General features: G+C 45.6%; 2 protein-coding genes across 5 annotated transcripts in view; one reads left to right on the top strand and one right to left on the bottom strand.

The window, feature by feature from the left end:
- LOC144892419 (uncharacterized) overlaps positions 1-17,260 on the bottom strand; it is a 748,105-nt gene that overhangs the window by 321,057 nt on the left and 409,788 nt on the right. The gene's annotated exons all lie outside the window — the stretch shown is intronic.
- The window catches only part of LOC137426759 (uncharacterized), a 78,881-nt gene continuing 65,749 nt past the window's right edge, over positions 4,129-17,260 (top strand). For all 4 annotated transcript variants that reach the window (XM_068115613.2, XM_068115615.2, XM_068115612.2 and 1 more), the window contains exons 1-2: positions 4,129-4,238; positions 16,046-16,496. In XM_068115613.2, coding sequence (XP_067971714.1) covers positions 16,049-16,496 — 448 coding nt within the window. In that variant the 5' untranslated portion in view covers positions 4,129-4,238; positions 16,046-16,048. The remainder of the gene's footprint in view (positions 4,239-16,045; positions 16,497-17,260) is intronic.

Genomic DNA, 17,260 nt, shown 5'->3' with positions numbered 1-17,260 from the left:
GCATCCGGTCGATAGCGGCCTCCAGTGCGTGATTTGATTTTAGAAATATTTTTTCAAATGCTCGACTCTCATTGGGTCCGGTGTTTGGTGACGCGTTTCGTTGAAGATAACCAGGCCCGTGCGACCCGAGGTTGGTCTTAAAGTATTTTAATAATATATTGGAGGTGCATAAGATTGTGAATCAAACAATGATGGATGAAAGAAACTCCTATTGAACGTTTTCAATTTGTTATGCATACTTCCGCATCCGCAAGATGGCGGCCTCAAATGCGCTTCGGAATTCTCAAGCCAAGGCATAATCAGGTTTTCGACATAATACGTACTCGTTTATTGACAACACCGGCTTCGCCGGCTACTAGTACCGACTGCAAAGCCGCAATGAGCCGGCGAAGCCAAAGCCTCTTGCCACTATTTTACCCATCACTATGGTATCAGTAGGTTAGGTAGTTGGTAGAAGGTAGGTGTAGTAGGTACCGTACCTGGTAAGACTTGGTAAAAGAGAAGAGCAGACAGTCCTCCCCAATACCTGCATACCTCTTGCCACTATTTTACCCATCACCATGGCATCAGTAGGTTAGGTAGTTGGTAGTAGGTAGGTAGGTAGTTGGTAGTAGGTAGGTGTAGTAGGTACCGTACCTGGTAAGACTTGGTAAAAGAGAAGAGCAGAGAGTCCTCCCCAATGGCAATACCTGCATACAATAAATGTCAGAAGAAGCTTAAGGAAGTAACTATACGATGTGCTAGCTTAGGGCCTATTTTAAGAAATTTTAACTGGGCTTAACATACGTTTTCACAGTACCGTATGTGTGTCGTCTTCTAACTTCAGTCGCTGTCAGGCACCAGGGCTGGTTCTCTGACTCTCCGGGCACGGCAGCTTCCTCCACCAGAAGACGTTAGCTTGCAGTGATTAATTCGGTGAATTCCGTCTCAACTTCGGATATTTCCGGCCGTGAAAAACTATCCGTATTTCTAAACTAAATATGTAAACCGCTTATACCGTATTTCTGGCCGTGAAAAACTATCCCATACGGCCGCGAGATTTCTAAAAAATAATTCTTCGTCAATGTTAGAATATTTGACGCCGTTTTCACCGTCCGAAACGCGTAATAATATTTTTTCAAATGCTCGAATCTCATTGGTTCTGGTGTTTGATGACGATTTTCGTTGAAGATAACGAGGTTGGTCTTAACGTATTTTAATTACTAATTAGAGGTTTCATTAGATTGTGAATCAAAGAACGACGGGTGAAACAAACTCCTATTGAACTTTTTCGCAATTGTTTTATGCAAACTTACGCATCCGGTCGATGGCGCCCACCATTGAGCGCTTTCATTTTAGAAATATTTTTGCAAATGCTCGACTCTCATTGGGTCCGGTGTTTGGTGACGCGTTTTGTTGAAGATGACCAGGCCCGTGCGGGCCGATGTTGGTCTTAAATTATTTTATTAATACATCGGAGGTGCATAAGATTGTGAATCAAATGATGACGGGTGAAAGAAACTCCTAATGAACGTTTTAAATTTGTTATGCATACTTCCGCATCCGCAAGATGGCTGCGTCCACTGCGCTTCGGATTCTCGAGCCAAGGCATAATCAGGTTTTCAACATAATACGTACTCGTTTATTGACAACACCGGCTTCGCCGGCTATAAGTAACGACCAAATGTGTCTTGGTGAAAAAAAATCGGCAGACAGAGAGACAGACACCAAATTGCATGTTTTAGTACGATGATATGAGTTCCCTAACAAGGAACTTCGACGCAGGAGGCTGTTATTGTTAGGCCCATCAAAGCCTACGCTATCACCAACCTCGGGTTTTTTGTCCGTGCTCTATCCTTTTTTTCAAGCAAGAATACCAAATACCATTTTTACCATGGCTTCTGTTGTGGTTAATAGCTGCGCTCACGAAGTGTAGAGTGCAGTTAAGCGATAGGTTAAGATATTTGAACCATAGTAATGGTTCAGCGTCAACGCAAGTATAATATCGCGATAATTATGACGTCATAGGTCACGTGGTACGGGCGCCATCTTGGGAAAAAACTGCACCTCGATATCTCTGAAACCGCTCGTTAGACAAAATTGAAACGTGCATCATTGTAAAGAACTTCGCATGGGGAATAAGTGTTGTTAACGAAGACTTTATTGGTGCCCTCATTACATCATAATTCGACAAGTACAACGCTTAGTCCGATATCAGTTTGAAATTTATTGAGTGATCGTGATATACGCAACAATTATATTTATATTGGAGAATGCAAATTAATGACATCATCGGTCACGTGGTCTGGCAGACATATTGGATCAAAGATCCTCTCCTCCTTCTCCTCTCCTCTGACGCTGGCAACCTCAACATTCTCGTCCTCCTCGACCTCAGCGCTGCCTTTGACACCATCGATCACACCATCCTCCTCACCCGACTTGAATCCACCTTTAACGTCACCGGCACTGCCCTCTCTTGGATTAAATCATACCTCTCTGACAGACGCCAGTTCATCTCCATCAATAACTGCAAATCCCCCACTGCTCCCCTCCCCCAAGGTTCAGTTCTTGGCCCCCTCCTCTTCATCCTTTACCTGTCCCCCCTCGGTCACTTAATCCGCCGTCATGGTCTCCAATTCCACTGCTTCGCCGATGACATCCAGCTTTTCATCTCCACCAAGTCTGTCTCCACCGACACCCACTCTATCCTGACAAACTGCATCTCTGAAATAAAATCCTGGCTTCAAATCAACTTCCTCAAACTTAACTGTGATAAATCTGAAATAATCATCATTGGCCCAAAAACGCTCACAAAATCCACCCATAACTTTGCCCTCAACATCGACGGTATCCCAGTATCCACCTCCCCTCTCATCCGGAATCTTGGCGTCATCTTTGACCAAACCCTCTCCTTCGACAAATACACTAAACAGATCACAAAGACAGCCTTCTTTCACCTGAAAAACATCGCCCGTCTCCGCTCATCCCTCTCCTCCACGGCTGCAGAAACCCTCATCCACGCCTTCATCACCTCCCGTCTGGACTACTGCAATAGCCTCCTCTATGGTTCACCCTCAACAATCACCAATAAACTCCAATACATTCAGAACTCCGCTGCCCGTCTACTCACCCATTCCCGGACCCGTGACCACATCACCCCCATCCTTTACAAGCTTCACTGGCTCCCCATCTCCCAGAGAATCCAGTACAAAATCCTCCTCTTGAGGAGGCTATTGTAGTAGGTAGTAGGTAGCAACAATCAAATCCAAAGCCCTCCATAACCTGGCCCCATCCTACCTGGCTGACCTCCTCTCCAGACACACTCCCACCCGCAATCTCCGCTCTGCTGGTACCAACCTCCTGACCCCCCCCCCCCCCCCCCCCCCCATGCGGACCAAATTCAGATCCTGGGGGGACAGGGCCTTCTCCATCGCTGCTCCCACTCTCTGGAACTCACTACCTCACACCATCAGAGACTCCTCCTCACTCACCACATTCAAAACATCACTCAAGACCCACCTGTTCAGCACTGCATTCAACATTCAACCCACAGCATTTAACCCCTGACTATCACTTCTCCTTCTCCCTCCTTTTGCTTTAAATATTTCCCTATTGATTCTTGTCTTTTTGCAATTGTTGTTTTCATGTTTTGTTATGCATTATGTTTTGCACTCTGTCAAAGCGCCTTTGGGCTTCATGAAAAGCGCTATACAAAATAAATGAATTATTTATTATTATTATTAAAGAAGAAAAAAAAAGAGAAGAGTTGGCTCGCACCCGTCGAGTTCGACTGCGTGGGTAGGTTTCCATGAATAACATCTAGTTTAAATTATTTTCTTCTTTTGCTTGAGTACTTGATTAAGTGTTTTGTCGTGGCTTATTTCCGCAGTTGTCATAAGACTAACATTTTCGGTGTGCCTGATAAAATTAGCGTTGTATGTTGTGCAGCGTTTGTCGACCATGGTGTAGTAGGTAGCAACAATGTTTCCGTAACCAAGTCGAATTTTTATGGTGATACGCTTTTTCCCTCAAAACCTCTGCAAAGTAAAGTTAACATTTTTGTTTTTGTCGAGTTTGGTATTATTTTTTTTTAATCTTAAGAACAACTGAGGTTTTGTGCGATCAAAGAAGAAGAATTTGCGTCATTTTCTTGGCGAATCTGCTGATCTGCAACTTTCCCGCCGTACCTGCTTTTATAAGCATTGTTGCGAAGTTGTTTGGCGTTCCTGTGGGACGTGATCGCTTTTTCCACAGTCTCGGTGAGATCCCACGTGTTGTTTTCGAAACCGATGGATCACTTCGTTTGTGTTTAAACCGTGTAATCTAAGCGTCCGCAGGTTAATCACACGAGGACCGTAAGTAGCCATGGTGCTGAACCAAATGTACGACGTAACGAACTTTCCTCATGAAAATATTACAAAATCTGAAAGAAACATATTACATTAGTTACGTGAACTTTCTGAAATTGCTCCTTTTACATGGACATCATGTGACTTGGATAACTTTTTGTGCGAAGAGCGGAGGTGTGTTCACTGTTTAGCCTTCGGTACCAAGGTTCTTGTAGAGCGCTCGCCAAGCGGCTTAAGCACTCTATTTGAAACCCTTGCTTCGGAACGGCTGGCTTGGCAAGCGCTAGCTAGCTGCTTGGTAATTGAACGCACTCAAATGCTCATGTCATGCTCTTTATTACCTCCGCCACCAAAGGCAAAGGTGGATGGAGGTTATGTTTTCATCCCTGTCTGTCTGTGTACACGATATCTCAAAAAGTTGTGGACTGATTCGGACGAAACTTGGTGGACAGGTTGTGTGTGTGACAAGGACAAATAGATTCGATTTTGGTGAAGATCTGAAATGGGATTCGGATATGATAATTATTTAATTTTTAAGTGATTCTTCACCATTGAGAGATCAGGCGAAAAGTGATAAATATATATATATATAACATGATGTTTTTAAAAGTTGTGCAGAGTTATGAATAAACTTGGTGGACGAGTTGGTTCGGTGACGAGGACAAGCCGATTATATTTTGGTTCATGTCCGAATCCAGATCCGGCCCGTCAGTGGGATACAAAAGTAAAATGTTCAGCCTGGTGGAGGTATAAGCTCTACCCAGTCCCAGTGCCGTTGTCGTTTATAGGTGAGGGCGAGACTACCGGATGTAAGCTGTAACACATGCCCTTTTGTGGTTTGTTTTCAACGTATCCAATCACGTGACTTGTCGTGAAGGGTGCACTAACCGGAAGTTACGTAGTTCCGCGGGCGGCTATACAAACATTTCGTAATATTTTTCATAAAACTTTATATTGCTGGAAAGAGAATTACTTCTAGCTTGTCGGAAAGTTAAAACTTTAAACATCAGACAAGAATCAAGCTAGTTATGATCAAAATAACCTACACCGTTTCCATAATTTCTGGCTGTAACACGTGCCCTTTTGTGGTTTGTTTTCAACGTATCCAATCACGTGACTGTTGTCGCGAAGGGTGCACTAACCGGAAGTTACGTAGTTCCGCGGGCACCTATATTATTAGTCCCCTACCGGTGTACACCGGAGGGGACGAAAGGTTTGCACTCCGTCCCTCCGTCTGTCCGTCCGTCAGTCCGTCACGCAAAGAACAGTTTTCCGGACTTTTATTCTAAACTCTTAATGCTAATGATTTCAAACTTGGTACATGGTTTCCTCATGAGAAGTTACAGATCAAGTTCGAACTTCACGACGTTTCGATCATTTTTGACAAAGTTGTGGCACTTTGAACTTTGGTAATTTCCCCAACAGTTTTCCGGACGACAGACTGCATGTATTGTAAGGAGGGACATGTATTGCAGCGCAATACTCAAAATGCTTGTTGTCCCCCGTCGCACAGCGGAGCGAAAGGAGGACTATGGTTTTCCCCTCCGTCCGTGTGTCCGTCCGTCCGTGCGTGCGTGTTTGCGGGCGTGCGTGCGTAAGCGAAGGACCGCATTCGAATTTGGTGTGTGGGTGCAACCCACGTCAAAATCCAAGATGGCCGCCACCATGTATGTCTGAACCTTGTGAGATGAATATCTTGAAAAATAAGCGAAGTACCAACTTCTAATCTGGTGTGTGGGTGCATCTAGGCATAAGGAAGAACGCTGTTTAAAATTGGGTCGCCACGTCAAAATCCAAGATGGCCGCCTCCATGTATGTCTGAACCTTGTGAGCGAAATATCATATCATAGCATGTTTTGTGCGTCTTCCACTTTGTCAACTCGCATCGCTTCACCGACGGGGGACCTAGGCGTAACGCTTGTTTATTTATGATCTTTGCCTGCCCTCATGTAAATATTTTGTGGTTATGCCAATCCACACACTTACCTTTGAGCTGTCTCATCTGAGTTCGATTCCCCACGACTATAAACTGTCGGATTGGTGTTTCACAAGCAGGAACTTGTATCACAAAAGTTAAGCCTGGTGTCCCGTCAGCTTGCACTAGTTGGACGTTAAAGGTCCCAAGGTGTTTTTTCCTGAAGGGCAGGTATGTTCTAGTAGCGGCTAAGCTTCATTCAGAGCTCAAGCAAGCACTCCCAGTCGAAGGGAGTGCTCGGCACCGCTTTACAACATGGCATGGCTCCTCGTAAACGATGGCATGCTGTTGTGGTACTCGAACTGCTATCCAGACCGTCGTTTTCCCTTTACTTCACCCTCTTGTGACTTCTCCATCCGGATTTATTGTGTTGGCAGCGGCTGCAGAGTACGAGGAAGAGCGAAAGAAAGACAAACGAGCGAGAATTGCTTTGCAATACATGTCTCCTACCGATGTGGTGTTGTGCAATTCCAAAAATGGCATAACTCTGTGGAAAAACTGACGAAACTCCCTGACACTCAAACTTGTTCTGTAGCTTTTCATAATAAAGCCATATCCGAAGTTTCAGTTGAATATGTTAAAGCGTATGGGAAAAAAAAAAGTCTCAAAAATAACAGGTAGGACGGAGAGCAAATCTATGGTCCCCTCTGGTGAAACTAGTAGAGGAGTAATAAACGGAGAGTCGGTAGGAGGAGCCATTTACTGAACTTATTTATGGACCCTACCATGATGCACATTTGGGAAGAGGGTGGGGGGTTGTATGATTGTCGATCTTGAAAAAGTAGAAGTAAAAATTTAAGTATGAAATGCATGTTTCAATCATATTACGAGCAACCTTGGCAGAGATATGCCTCTGAGCATTTCATTGGTTGTAGTATCGTTTTCAATCCGACTACGGCGGCCATTTTTGCTAACCGAATGGAGCACCTTCCTTAATCGCTTGCTGCACTTTCTGAATGAAGGAGCGAGCGGCTTGGAAAGCGATAGCAACCCGCTTGCTAACAGAACACACCCCAAGTGATCGTTAACACCCGCACCATGGACAAATTTCCAATTCCTGCTGAAATAATCTTAAGTCGAACACCAGGCCTCACCAGCCTGTTAGTGAAAGGCGGGCCAAAATGTTCCCTGGCCAAGGTGGGGTCCTTTGGGACCATTAAACACGCAAAACTGATAAATTAATGCATTTTCAGGAGCCTAAATAAATACATGCAAGCTTTGACTTTTTAATATGAGGAAAAAAATAACTAATAGCTTTTGAGAGACATTGCAAGACGTGTACATGTGTCTGAAATTGCTTTCTGTCATCGAATTCATTCAAGGTTGAATTGGTCTTGGGGAGGGTTAATCGGGGTAGAAAAGATCATGAGTGTTGAGGGGCACGACCCGATGAGGTGAACTGCCATCTTGAAGTGGGGCATGGAAAGGCATAAGGTGCAAGACCAGAAAGGAGACTGTGGACGGACAGATATAGTTGACCGATCCTTCTCCGATGCAAGATTGACAAGTCCAGAGTCTCGCCTTTATCGCGTGAGAGTCCATTGATTTTGAAGGCCTTTGTGTCCACGGCATCAGGATGGAAGTCTCCATCATATTCCCTCATCATTATCCCGCACACGCAAAGAGTTAATATAAGCAATTGGTTCGAGTCTGTCTGTCTTAAAAGTTTATGATAGAGGAACAACTTGATATCAGTTTTTTTTTGTTTTGTTTTGTTTTCTATACAAGATCGAGGCTCGTGTACGAGCTAACATCAATCACAAAAAAAAAAAACGAACACACAAAACATACAAAAAAGGGAGCTGGAGACAAGATGGGGAGAGAGAGGGAAGCCCACAAGTACAACAGCAGAGAACAGGGACAACGGAAGATCTGTGGGAGGGAGAGGGCTTGGGGGGAAGTGGCATTGGAAGGGGGGGGGGAGGGGTGGGAAAGTATAAAACACATGGACATTGGACACTCCTGGAACTTCCAGGAAAGAAAAAAAGTCGGTATTTCTTTTTTTTTTTAAGTGGATTTGGGGTGAATTAACGGGGGTAAAAGAGATCAAGGTTTTCGATGGGGGAAGATAAGAGATGGTGGTGAACAGCTGTTTTAAAGACCTGGAGGGAGGAGTGGGATTGAAGAGAGTGAGGGAGTTTGTTCCAGAGGAGGGAGTAAAGAGGAATGAAGGAGTGAAGGTGAGCAGAGAGTCTTGATTTTGGCAGTTTAACCATAAGAGGGTTGCTGGCAGATCTTGTGCGACCTGTAGGAATATTTGGGGGACAGAGCACAGATAGAGCTGGAGGAGCAAGGCCGGATAGGAGTCGGTAGAAGACAGAAAGACCACCAACCTGCCTGCAGTGAGTGAATGAAAGGCCCTCACAATCAGCTTCATCACGGGAGATTCCAATGATTCTGAAAGCTTTCGTTTCAACAGTGTGAAGACGAGCTAGGTGTGAGGCAGGAGCACCGGCCCAGAGGGGAGAACAGTATTCCACTGAGCTGCAGATGAAAGCCTTGTATGAGGTGAGGATCTCAGGTGTGCCAAGGAAGGACCTCGCACGACGGAGGAGGCCCAGTCGGCGACTGGCTTTGGGGGCCAGCTTGGAAATGTGGTTTTCCCAGGAAAGATCATGGCAGACAGTGAGACCCAAAAGCTTGTGTGACAGAACTTCTTGGAGAGGATTGTTCAGAAAGTGCCAACTTGGAGATCTCGCGAGATCTCGGAGACGGTGGGAGGGATTTTCGAAGCTCCACACGGTCTCCACGTTTTTCGAAGTTAAGTCTGTTCACAATTGTATTTTGTCGAAACTGTATTTATCTTTCGGTGTGTGAAGTTATTGTGTGCAACTTTGGTTGTTTCTCGGTGTTTATCTTTCATAAATTGATCGTCTGTTTGCCGTGTCGTGTCTTGAGGCCTTGTACAGTGTGCACTGTACAACCTTGAGGCTTTGTTTTTCTCTCAGCGGTCCGTCGTTTGTGATCCAATAACTTTCGTTCTCTGTATTCCCAGGCTTTTCACCCATAGCCTACTTCCTTGTGTAAATCTCAACTCAACTAAAAAAAAAAAAAACAAACAAAAAAACAAACAAACAAACAACATTTCCTTCTCTGTTCTCATTCGTTTATTCATTCTTATTCGTTCGTTCGTTCTTCGACCACGTGTTTCTCCCCCATTTCCCCAGATAGTTTTCACTCATTAACCTTCAATGTTTACACTTTCCCCTCAAGTTATGTATTCCGTCATATTTTATAACACCTTTTTCTTCTTCTTCTTTAAAAGGCTGCTTTCGACTTGCTCACCAAATCAATTCATCCCCAAAAAAATATCCATCTCCTATAGTGCCTTTTTTCTACATTCCCTAAACTCTCCTGCACTCCATCCTCCATCCAGCGTCCTTAAACGTATTTTTAACTCGAAGGTCACAAGAAACTCATTTTGCAATAAATGTTCGTTTCCCATAAATCGTACACTTTCAAAAATCCAATCTCACCCCTCCCCTCCAAATCTTCCCCATTACCCCTCCCCTCCAAATCTTCCCCATTACCCCTCCCCTCCAAATCTTCCCCATCACCCATCCCTTTCAAATCTCCCCCCTTGCCCCCTCCCTCCTAAACTACCCCCTCACCCCTCCCCGCCAAGACGCCCCCTCGCCCCTCCCCTCCTAGACTCCTGCCTCACCCCTCCCCTCCAAATCTCCCCCATATCCCATCCCTTTCAAATCCCTCCCCTTGTCCCTTCCCTCCCAAACTCCCCCCTCACCCCTCCCCTTCAAATCTCCCCACCCTCATTGCTTCTCAATTTCCCCCCTCTCACTCCCCCTCCTCAAAGCGTCCTCCCCGCTTCTTCCCCCTTCAAACTCTCACCTCCATCTCCCCCAACCTTCTGCCTCGCTCTTCCCCCTCCTCAAATAACACCTCATTGTGGCTCACCCAATCACCATCAAACCTTTTGTCCGCCCCATCCTTCCCTTTCTCCGAGCTATTCTGACATCTCTGACACACCTTCAACAGCTCTCCCTATCTCTTCCACCTCTTCCACATCTTACCCTACCCCTCCTCCCCCCTGTTCTGTATCTGATGCTCCCCCTTCCTCTTCATTAACGGTATGGACCTCAAACATCCGGGGCCTTCGTTCAAACTTAACTGATCTCTCCATACAGGTTGCTTCTGTCAAACCAGACGTGATCTGCTTAACAGAAACTTTCCTCCTTTATGATGTCTCTGATTCCATAGTATCTCTCCCGGGCTACTCCCTCCTCCGGTATGATAGACCTGAGCCTCGTCCTGGAGGCGGGGTTGCTATCTTTATCAAAAACTCTCTTCCTCACTCGCCCTGCACTGCACTCTCTCCACCTCACCCCCAGGAATACCTCTGGCTACGGCTTCCCCTTCGCTCCCACCTCTTGTTCATATGTGTGTTGTACCGTCCACCAAACAGTGATGACTCCATCTACATCTCGCTGTCTGATGATATGGACCAACTTCTATCTACTCATCCCAACTCTCTCTTCCTCATATGTGGTGATTTCAATTGTCACCATGCCAGTTGGCTGGGTGTGGGTACCTCTCTCACCAGCCATGGCTCTTCAGCAAAGGACTTCTGCGACTCACTGGGACTGACACAATCTGTCAATTTCCCGACCCGGATCTCAGTCAACAGAACATCTTCTCTTCTGGACTTGGTTATGACTAACTTCCCTGAAAATGTCTGCTGCTCTTCTTCTGCTCCGATCGGATCATCTGATCATGTCCTTGTTAAAGTGGACATCTCTCTGACCATCCTCAGGGAGCCTGCTCAGCGTCGACGAGTCTGGCATTTCACTCAGGCCAACTGGCACGGTCTTCAAGCAGCCATCAATCATCTGGACTGGTCTCCCATCTCTACCACCTCTGACATCAACTCATCCTGGGAATTCTTCCAAAGTAAATTGCTCTCTCTCATGCACAGATTTATCCCATCTCGTCTTCAGTTGTCATACCCTTCCTCCCGTCCATGGTACACGGAATCTTGTGGTGAGGCTGTTGCCCAGAAACAACTTGCCTTCGTCTCCTGGAAAGCAAATCCAACGGAAGGAAATCTCATTTCCTTTCACAAAGCCCGAAACAAGTGTGTGTCCACCCTCAGGAGAGCCAGGAAACAATATCTCTCCGTTCTCAAGACCGAACTCTCTTATCTGTCTCCCTCTTCCAAATCCTGGTGGCGTCTGGTCAAATCCGTTTTTGGTGTTTGTTCCCCCTCCATCCCCTCCCTTACCTCAAACGGCTACACAGCTGACTCCGCACGTGAAAAAGCTGAATGCCTCAACTCTGTGTTTGCCTCTAAATCTTGTGTCCCAAACCCATCCCTCTCTGTACCCACCATACCCAGTCGTACCCTGCTGCTCCTGGACTCCGTGTCCTTTCCTCCTGACAAGGTGGAAAAGTTTCTGTCAACCCTCGACTCTGATTCTGCAACTGGACCCGACGGCATCAGCCCACGGGTCCTAAAATCCTGCTCTGCCGCTCTATCTCACCCCCTCTCTGTTCTCTTCACCCTCTCTTTTGCTCAAGGTCAACTGCCATCTGCTTGGAAATCAACCAACATCACCGCTTTGCACAAAAAAGGTGCAAAAACAGATCCTAGCAACTACAGACCAATCAGCCTTCTCCCAATTATCAGCAAAGTCATGGAATCCATCATTGCTTCGGATATGAAATCTTTCCTCTTCTCCAATGGCTTGATCTCTGATCATCAATTTGGTTTCAGACCAGGTCACTCTACTCTGGACATGCTGCTTCTGCTGTCTCAACAATGGATGGAGGTCCTCAATGCCAAACAGGAAATTAGAGCTGTCTCCCTCGACATATCACGTGCCTTCGACACGGTCTGGCACCCCGCTCTGCTCACCAAACTCTCCTCCTTTGGTATCCATGGAAATCTCCACGCATGGCTGGCGGACTTCCTCTCTAGTCGTCGTCAACGTGTGGCCCTGAATGGGTTTCTCTCATCTCCTCTTCCTGTTCAGGCTGGAGTTCCCCAAGGCAGTGTTCTGGGCCCCGTGCTTTTTCTGGTCTTCATCAATGATCTCTCTGACTCTCTCGAAAATCCTCTCTATCTCTTTGCTGATGACTCCACTCTCTGCCGCTCCATTCCTCTTCCCTCAGATCGGCAGTCTGCTGCCTCCTCACTCTCTGAAGACCTGGACAAAATCACAGACTGGTCAAACAAGTGGAACATGTCTTTCAATCCTGACAAATCTCACACTCTTACTATGTCTCTCCGAAAAGATCGACTGGACAACCCTCCCATCTACTTTCTCAACAATGCTCTCCAAGAAGTTCTGTCGCTCAAGATTTTGGGTCTCACTATCTGCCATGATCTTTCTTGGGAAAACCACATTTCCAAGCTGGCCTCCAAAGCCAGTCGCCGACTGGGCATCCTCCGTCGTGCGAAGTCCTTCCTCGGCACACCTGAGCTCCTCACCACATACAAGGCTTTCATCCGCAGCTCAATGGAATACTGTTCTCCCCTATGGGCCGGTGCTCCTGCCTCACACCTAGCTCGGCTTCACGCTGTTGAAACCAAAGCTTTCAGAATTATTGGAATCTCCCGCGATGAAGCTATCTCTGAGGGCCTTTCACTCACTCACCGCAGGCAGGTAGGTGGTCTTTCTGTCTTCTACCGACTCCTCTCCGGCCTTGCACCCCCAGCTCTCTCTGTGCTCTGTCCCCCAAATATTCCTACAGGTCGCACAAGATCTGCCAGCAACCCTCTTATGGTTAAACTGCCAAAATCAAGACTCTCTGCTCACCTTCACTCTTTCATTCCTCTTTTCTCCCGCCTCTGGAACAAACTCCCTCACTCCCTTCAATCCCACTCCTCCCTCCAGGTCTTTAAAACAGCTGTTCACCACCATCTCTTATCTTCCCCCATCCAAAACCTTGATCTTTTCTACCCCCGCTAATTCACCCCAGATCCACCTTGTTTGAAATTCCAACTTCTTTCCTGGAAGTCCTGGCAGTGTCCATATGTTTTATACCTCTCCCACCGCCCCCTTCCCATGCCCCCCCCCCCCCCAAAGCCCTCGCCCTCTCTCAGATCTCTCGATGTCTCCATGTCTCTCGGTCCCTGCTCTCAAATGTTGTGTTTGTGTCCTTCCCCCTCTCTCCCCATCTTGTCTACCGCTCCCGATGTTATATGTTTTATGTGTCGGTTTGTCTTTCTGTGTGATTAATGTTCGCTCTTTCACGAGCCTCGATCTTGTATACAAAACAAAACAAAACAAAACAAAAAAAAAACAAAAAAAAAAAAAAAAGTAGATGGGAGGGTTGTTCAGTCGGTCTTTTTGTTATAGTTTTATGTTATACCTGTAGTTTAGCAGTACTTTGGCTCTGAATTTGTCCCGATCGCGCATGCACAGAGAGGAGTGAGTTAATTATTAGGCGGTGAAGCTGCTCCAATATTTGGCGTTGTCCTTCCTTCTGTCCGTCAAAAATAAAGAAGAAGAAGCTTTCTAACCCGCTGTGATTAATTCTAAAGGGTTCTAATGTATAATTCCCTTTACAACCATAGAATTATCCTCTGGAACCCTTTGGAATTATCCTCGAGAATTACCTTTTGAACGCCATTTGAATTACCCTTTAGGACCTTCTAGAATTTCAAAAAGTTCTGGACGACATGACAACTTGGTGAATGACTTGGGTAAGTGACAAGAACATGCCGATTAGATTTTCGTTCAGGTCCGGATCCAGATCTGACCGATAAGTGGGATACAAAACGTAAACTGTTCAGCCGAGGAAGGTATGCTCACTACTGAGTGCCATTCTAGTTACCCTCGCCAGAGGAGAGGGTATTGCATTTGAGTCCGTTTGTTACTTGCTGGAAAAGATTCCGGCAAGTATGTTGGTTGGTTGGTTTGTCTGTCTGTTTGTCTGTCTGTCTATTTGTCTGTCTGTTTGTGCGCAGTACTACGTCTACATCGTTGCACCGAGAATCGCCATACTTTACACACATATTTGTCTTGCCTTGGAATAGACTGTGCCCAATTTTTAACTCTCCAGGCCCAAGGCCTCCATTATGACGTCATAATTCGATAATTTGACAAGTACAAAACTTCATTCAATCAAGATGCAATTTCTTGAGTGCCATGTCGGCACAAACTGGTGGAGGAAAAAAAAAAAAAATGATGACCTCATCGGTCACGTGGTTCGGCCGCCATCTTGGAAAAACCGACAAACCTTGCACCTCTATCTCCGAAAGTGCTGAATAGAAAAAATGAGATGGTTCATTGTAAAGAACTCTCCATGGGGAATAAAATATGTTAATGATGATGTCATAGGTGCCTCCATTATGACGTCATAATTCGACAAGTACAAAACTTCATCCGATCAAGATGAAATTTCGTGAGCATAATCTAGGGATAAATTGGTGGAGAAAAAAATAATAATAGTGATGTCATCGGTCACGTGGTTCGGCCGCCATATTTGTTTTAACACAAAAGCCTGGTGTTGGCTTAGCGGTTAGGGTGCCGGCTTAGGATCCTGGGTTCGAATCCCGGTCGATCGCTGAATTAACGCCAGGGGGGTTGACTCAGCCTGTCATCCTTCCGAGGTCGGCAAATTGAGTACCAGCTTGCTGGGATGAATGATCACAGTGTGTACCCCGATTTAGAATAGGTACACCGTGTCCCTGCGCATCGTAAGAGCGTGACCAAGGGTTGCCGTCAGGAAGGGCATCCGGCCATAAAAACATTGCCTCAAACAGGGAACCATGATTTTCATGGGGCCCCAAAGGCTAACCCCCGCTCTAGCGGGAAAATGGCCTTAAAATGATCATTCATTCATTCATACATTAAAACCACTGAAAACACATCCTGGCGAGGGTCTGCAATCTCTGATTGCCCTTTATTGTTTAAATTGAATTACATACTTGAACACTGTAGAACACAAATCACCTTGCTTGAATTTCCAAGTACCTTCAGCTTAGCAGTACTTGGATGTGTTAAATAGTGTGGTGTATAAGACTACTTCAATAGCACTAAACTTCTGGATATTTTTTTTAATGAACTTTAAAATCATTGTTTTATTAAAATTGAAAAACAGTATATCCTTGAACACTGTGTGATGTATTGTGTTCTATGAACTCCCGAGTTGCTGGTTTTCTAAAGCACAATTGACAGAGTCAATTGGGTACACTTGACTCCCCTCCCCTGCACTCCCCCTCTCCCCCCACCCTCCTGATCCCCATCTCCCACCCTTCCGGAATTTCGGGCTAATAACTAACTGAAACAGAAGCTTCACTTTGCCTGCCATCGTGCGTGGAATATTCTTGTAAACTGTCAGCCGTTAAAACCTGTATTCATCTTGATAGTTTTTTCATTTGTAACACACTCCAGAAAGCTTAAAGTGTTATGGACAAAAGAGAAACAAATTATAAAATAAACACAAGTAAAGTGTGAAACTTATTTTCACTTGACATGCTCGCGCTATCGAGGATGGATAAGCTACGGATTAATTACTGGTCTTGCTTTGTGTTAGCACCTCCATACAATCACAACAAATATCTCTTTCACTCGGTATTTGGCAACAAGGTTTGTACTGACTGCTCTGTGATGTTTTCTGATATCTCGGTGAAACTTTTGGTTGGTACAAGCAAATTAAGATTAGATTAATGCAGCGCAGAGCAGTCATAAGGATGTGAGATAATGAAGCTCTTAAAACGCTGTTTGTGCAACAACAGACAAGAGTAGTGTAATTGAACGTGTTATTTCCTCGGCAGATCATGGATGAAACAAATACCTTTCCAGCCTGGCTGCAAGCTCGAGGCTTGAAAAGGGAGACTGCTCAGGCGGTGGTAACCGAGCTGGACATGCAAAGCAAAGGAATATTCATCGCCTGTGCCGAGTCACCGACCATGAGAACGGAACTATTCTCACTAGCTAAGCAAAGGCTTCCTTTTTCGATGTATGCTGAGCTCAAGTTTTTCGTTGAATCGCTCTGGAAACTGCAGAGCACCGATGTGGGAAGGCCCGTGCTGGTGGACGTTCTGTACTCTATGCTGAGCGCCATCAGCCTGGAGCTCGCCAGCTGTGCCAAAAAGTTGATCTCCCTGGACGCCGTGGATGGACCGCAGGGAGGACGTCGCATCGAGCTGGGAGAGGAGGGAATCAGGATTGTGGACGTCTGCAGCCTTAACCAGCAAAGGGATGAAATGAACTCACCGCCATCTGGTACGTGTTGGTATCATAAGAGGGAATGCTTTTTCCTGTACGTGGCAATATGAAGGGCCATATTTTGTCACCTTTCCCTGTTGCTCTGCCAACATCTCGAAATTCTCTTGCTTTTGTGATGTCGCTTTTTCGCTTGGCCTGATTTAAAAAAACCCCCAAAAAACCATCCATTATTGATTTGAAACTTTAGTTTTCTCATTTGCAGTGCCTCGTTCTTGCTTCATAATTCCTGTGCATAGCCTCGTCAACAACCTTCTCTTTTACCTTAAACCTGAATATACAGTCACGTGAAAAAGTAAGTACACCCCATGTAAAGTTTTGACTTTTTCAACATATTTCAACATACAGCTATTTGATCTTCATCTATCTATAATTCCAGTAATCTCTGTGTCTGTGTGTGTGTCTGTGTGTGTGTCTGTGTGTGTGTCTGTGTGTGTGTCTGTGTGTGTGTCTGTGTGTGTGTCTGTGTGTTTGTTTGTCTGTGACCGCTGTTTCTCGACAACCACGGGTCCGATATACTTGAAACTTGCCAGGTATATTGCTGGGGACCTGAGGATGTGCCTTTTCAAGGTTTCATATTAATCGGAGAAGTAGTTAGCGAGCTATGTCCAAAAAACGATTCAACCAATCAGAGAGCAGCGAGCTATCACGTGTGCCGAACGTGGCGAACAGACTCTGCCTCGGACGGCACATTTGAGAGCGTATTCATTTATTTCACGTTGGCAAACTATGTTGGCGCTATGTTGGCGTTAAACTATGTTTTA

Source organism: Myxine glutinosa, chromosome 5 (genome assembly GCF_964187855.1).
Source record: "Myxine glutinosa chromosome 5, kmMyxGlut1.1, whole genome shotgun sequence".
Classification (NCBI taxonomy): domain Eukaryota; kingdom Metazoa; phylum Chordata; class Myxini; order Myxiniformes; family Myxinidae; genus Myxine; species Myxine glutinosa.
This window is presented reverse-complemented; position numbering and strand designations above follow the sequence as displayed.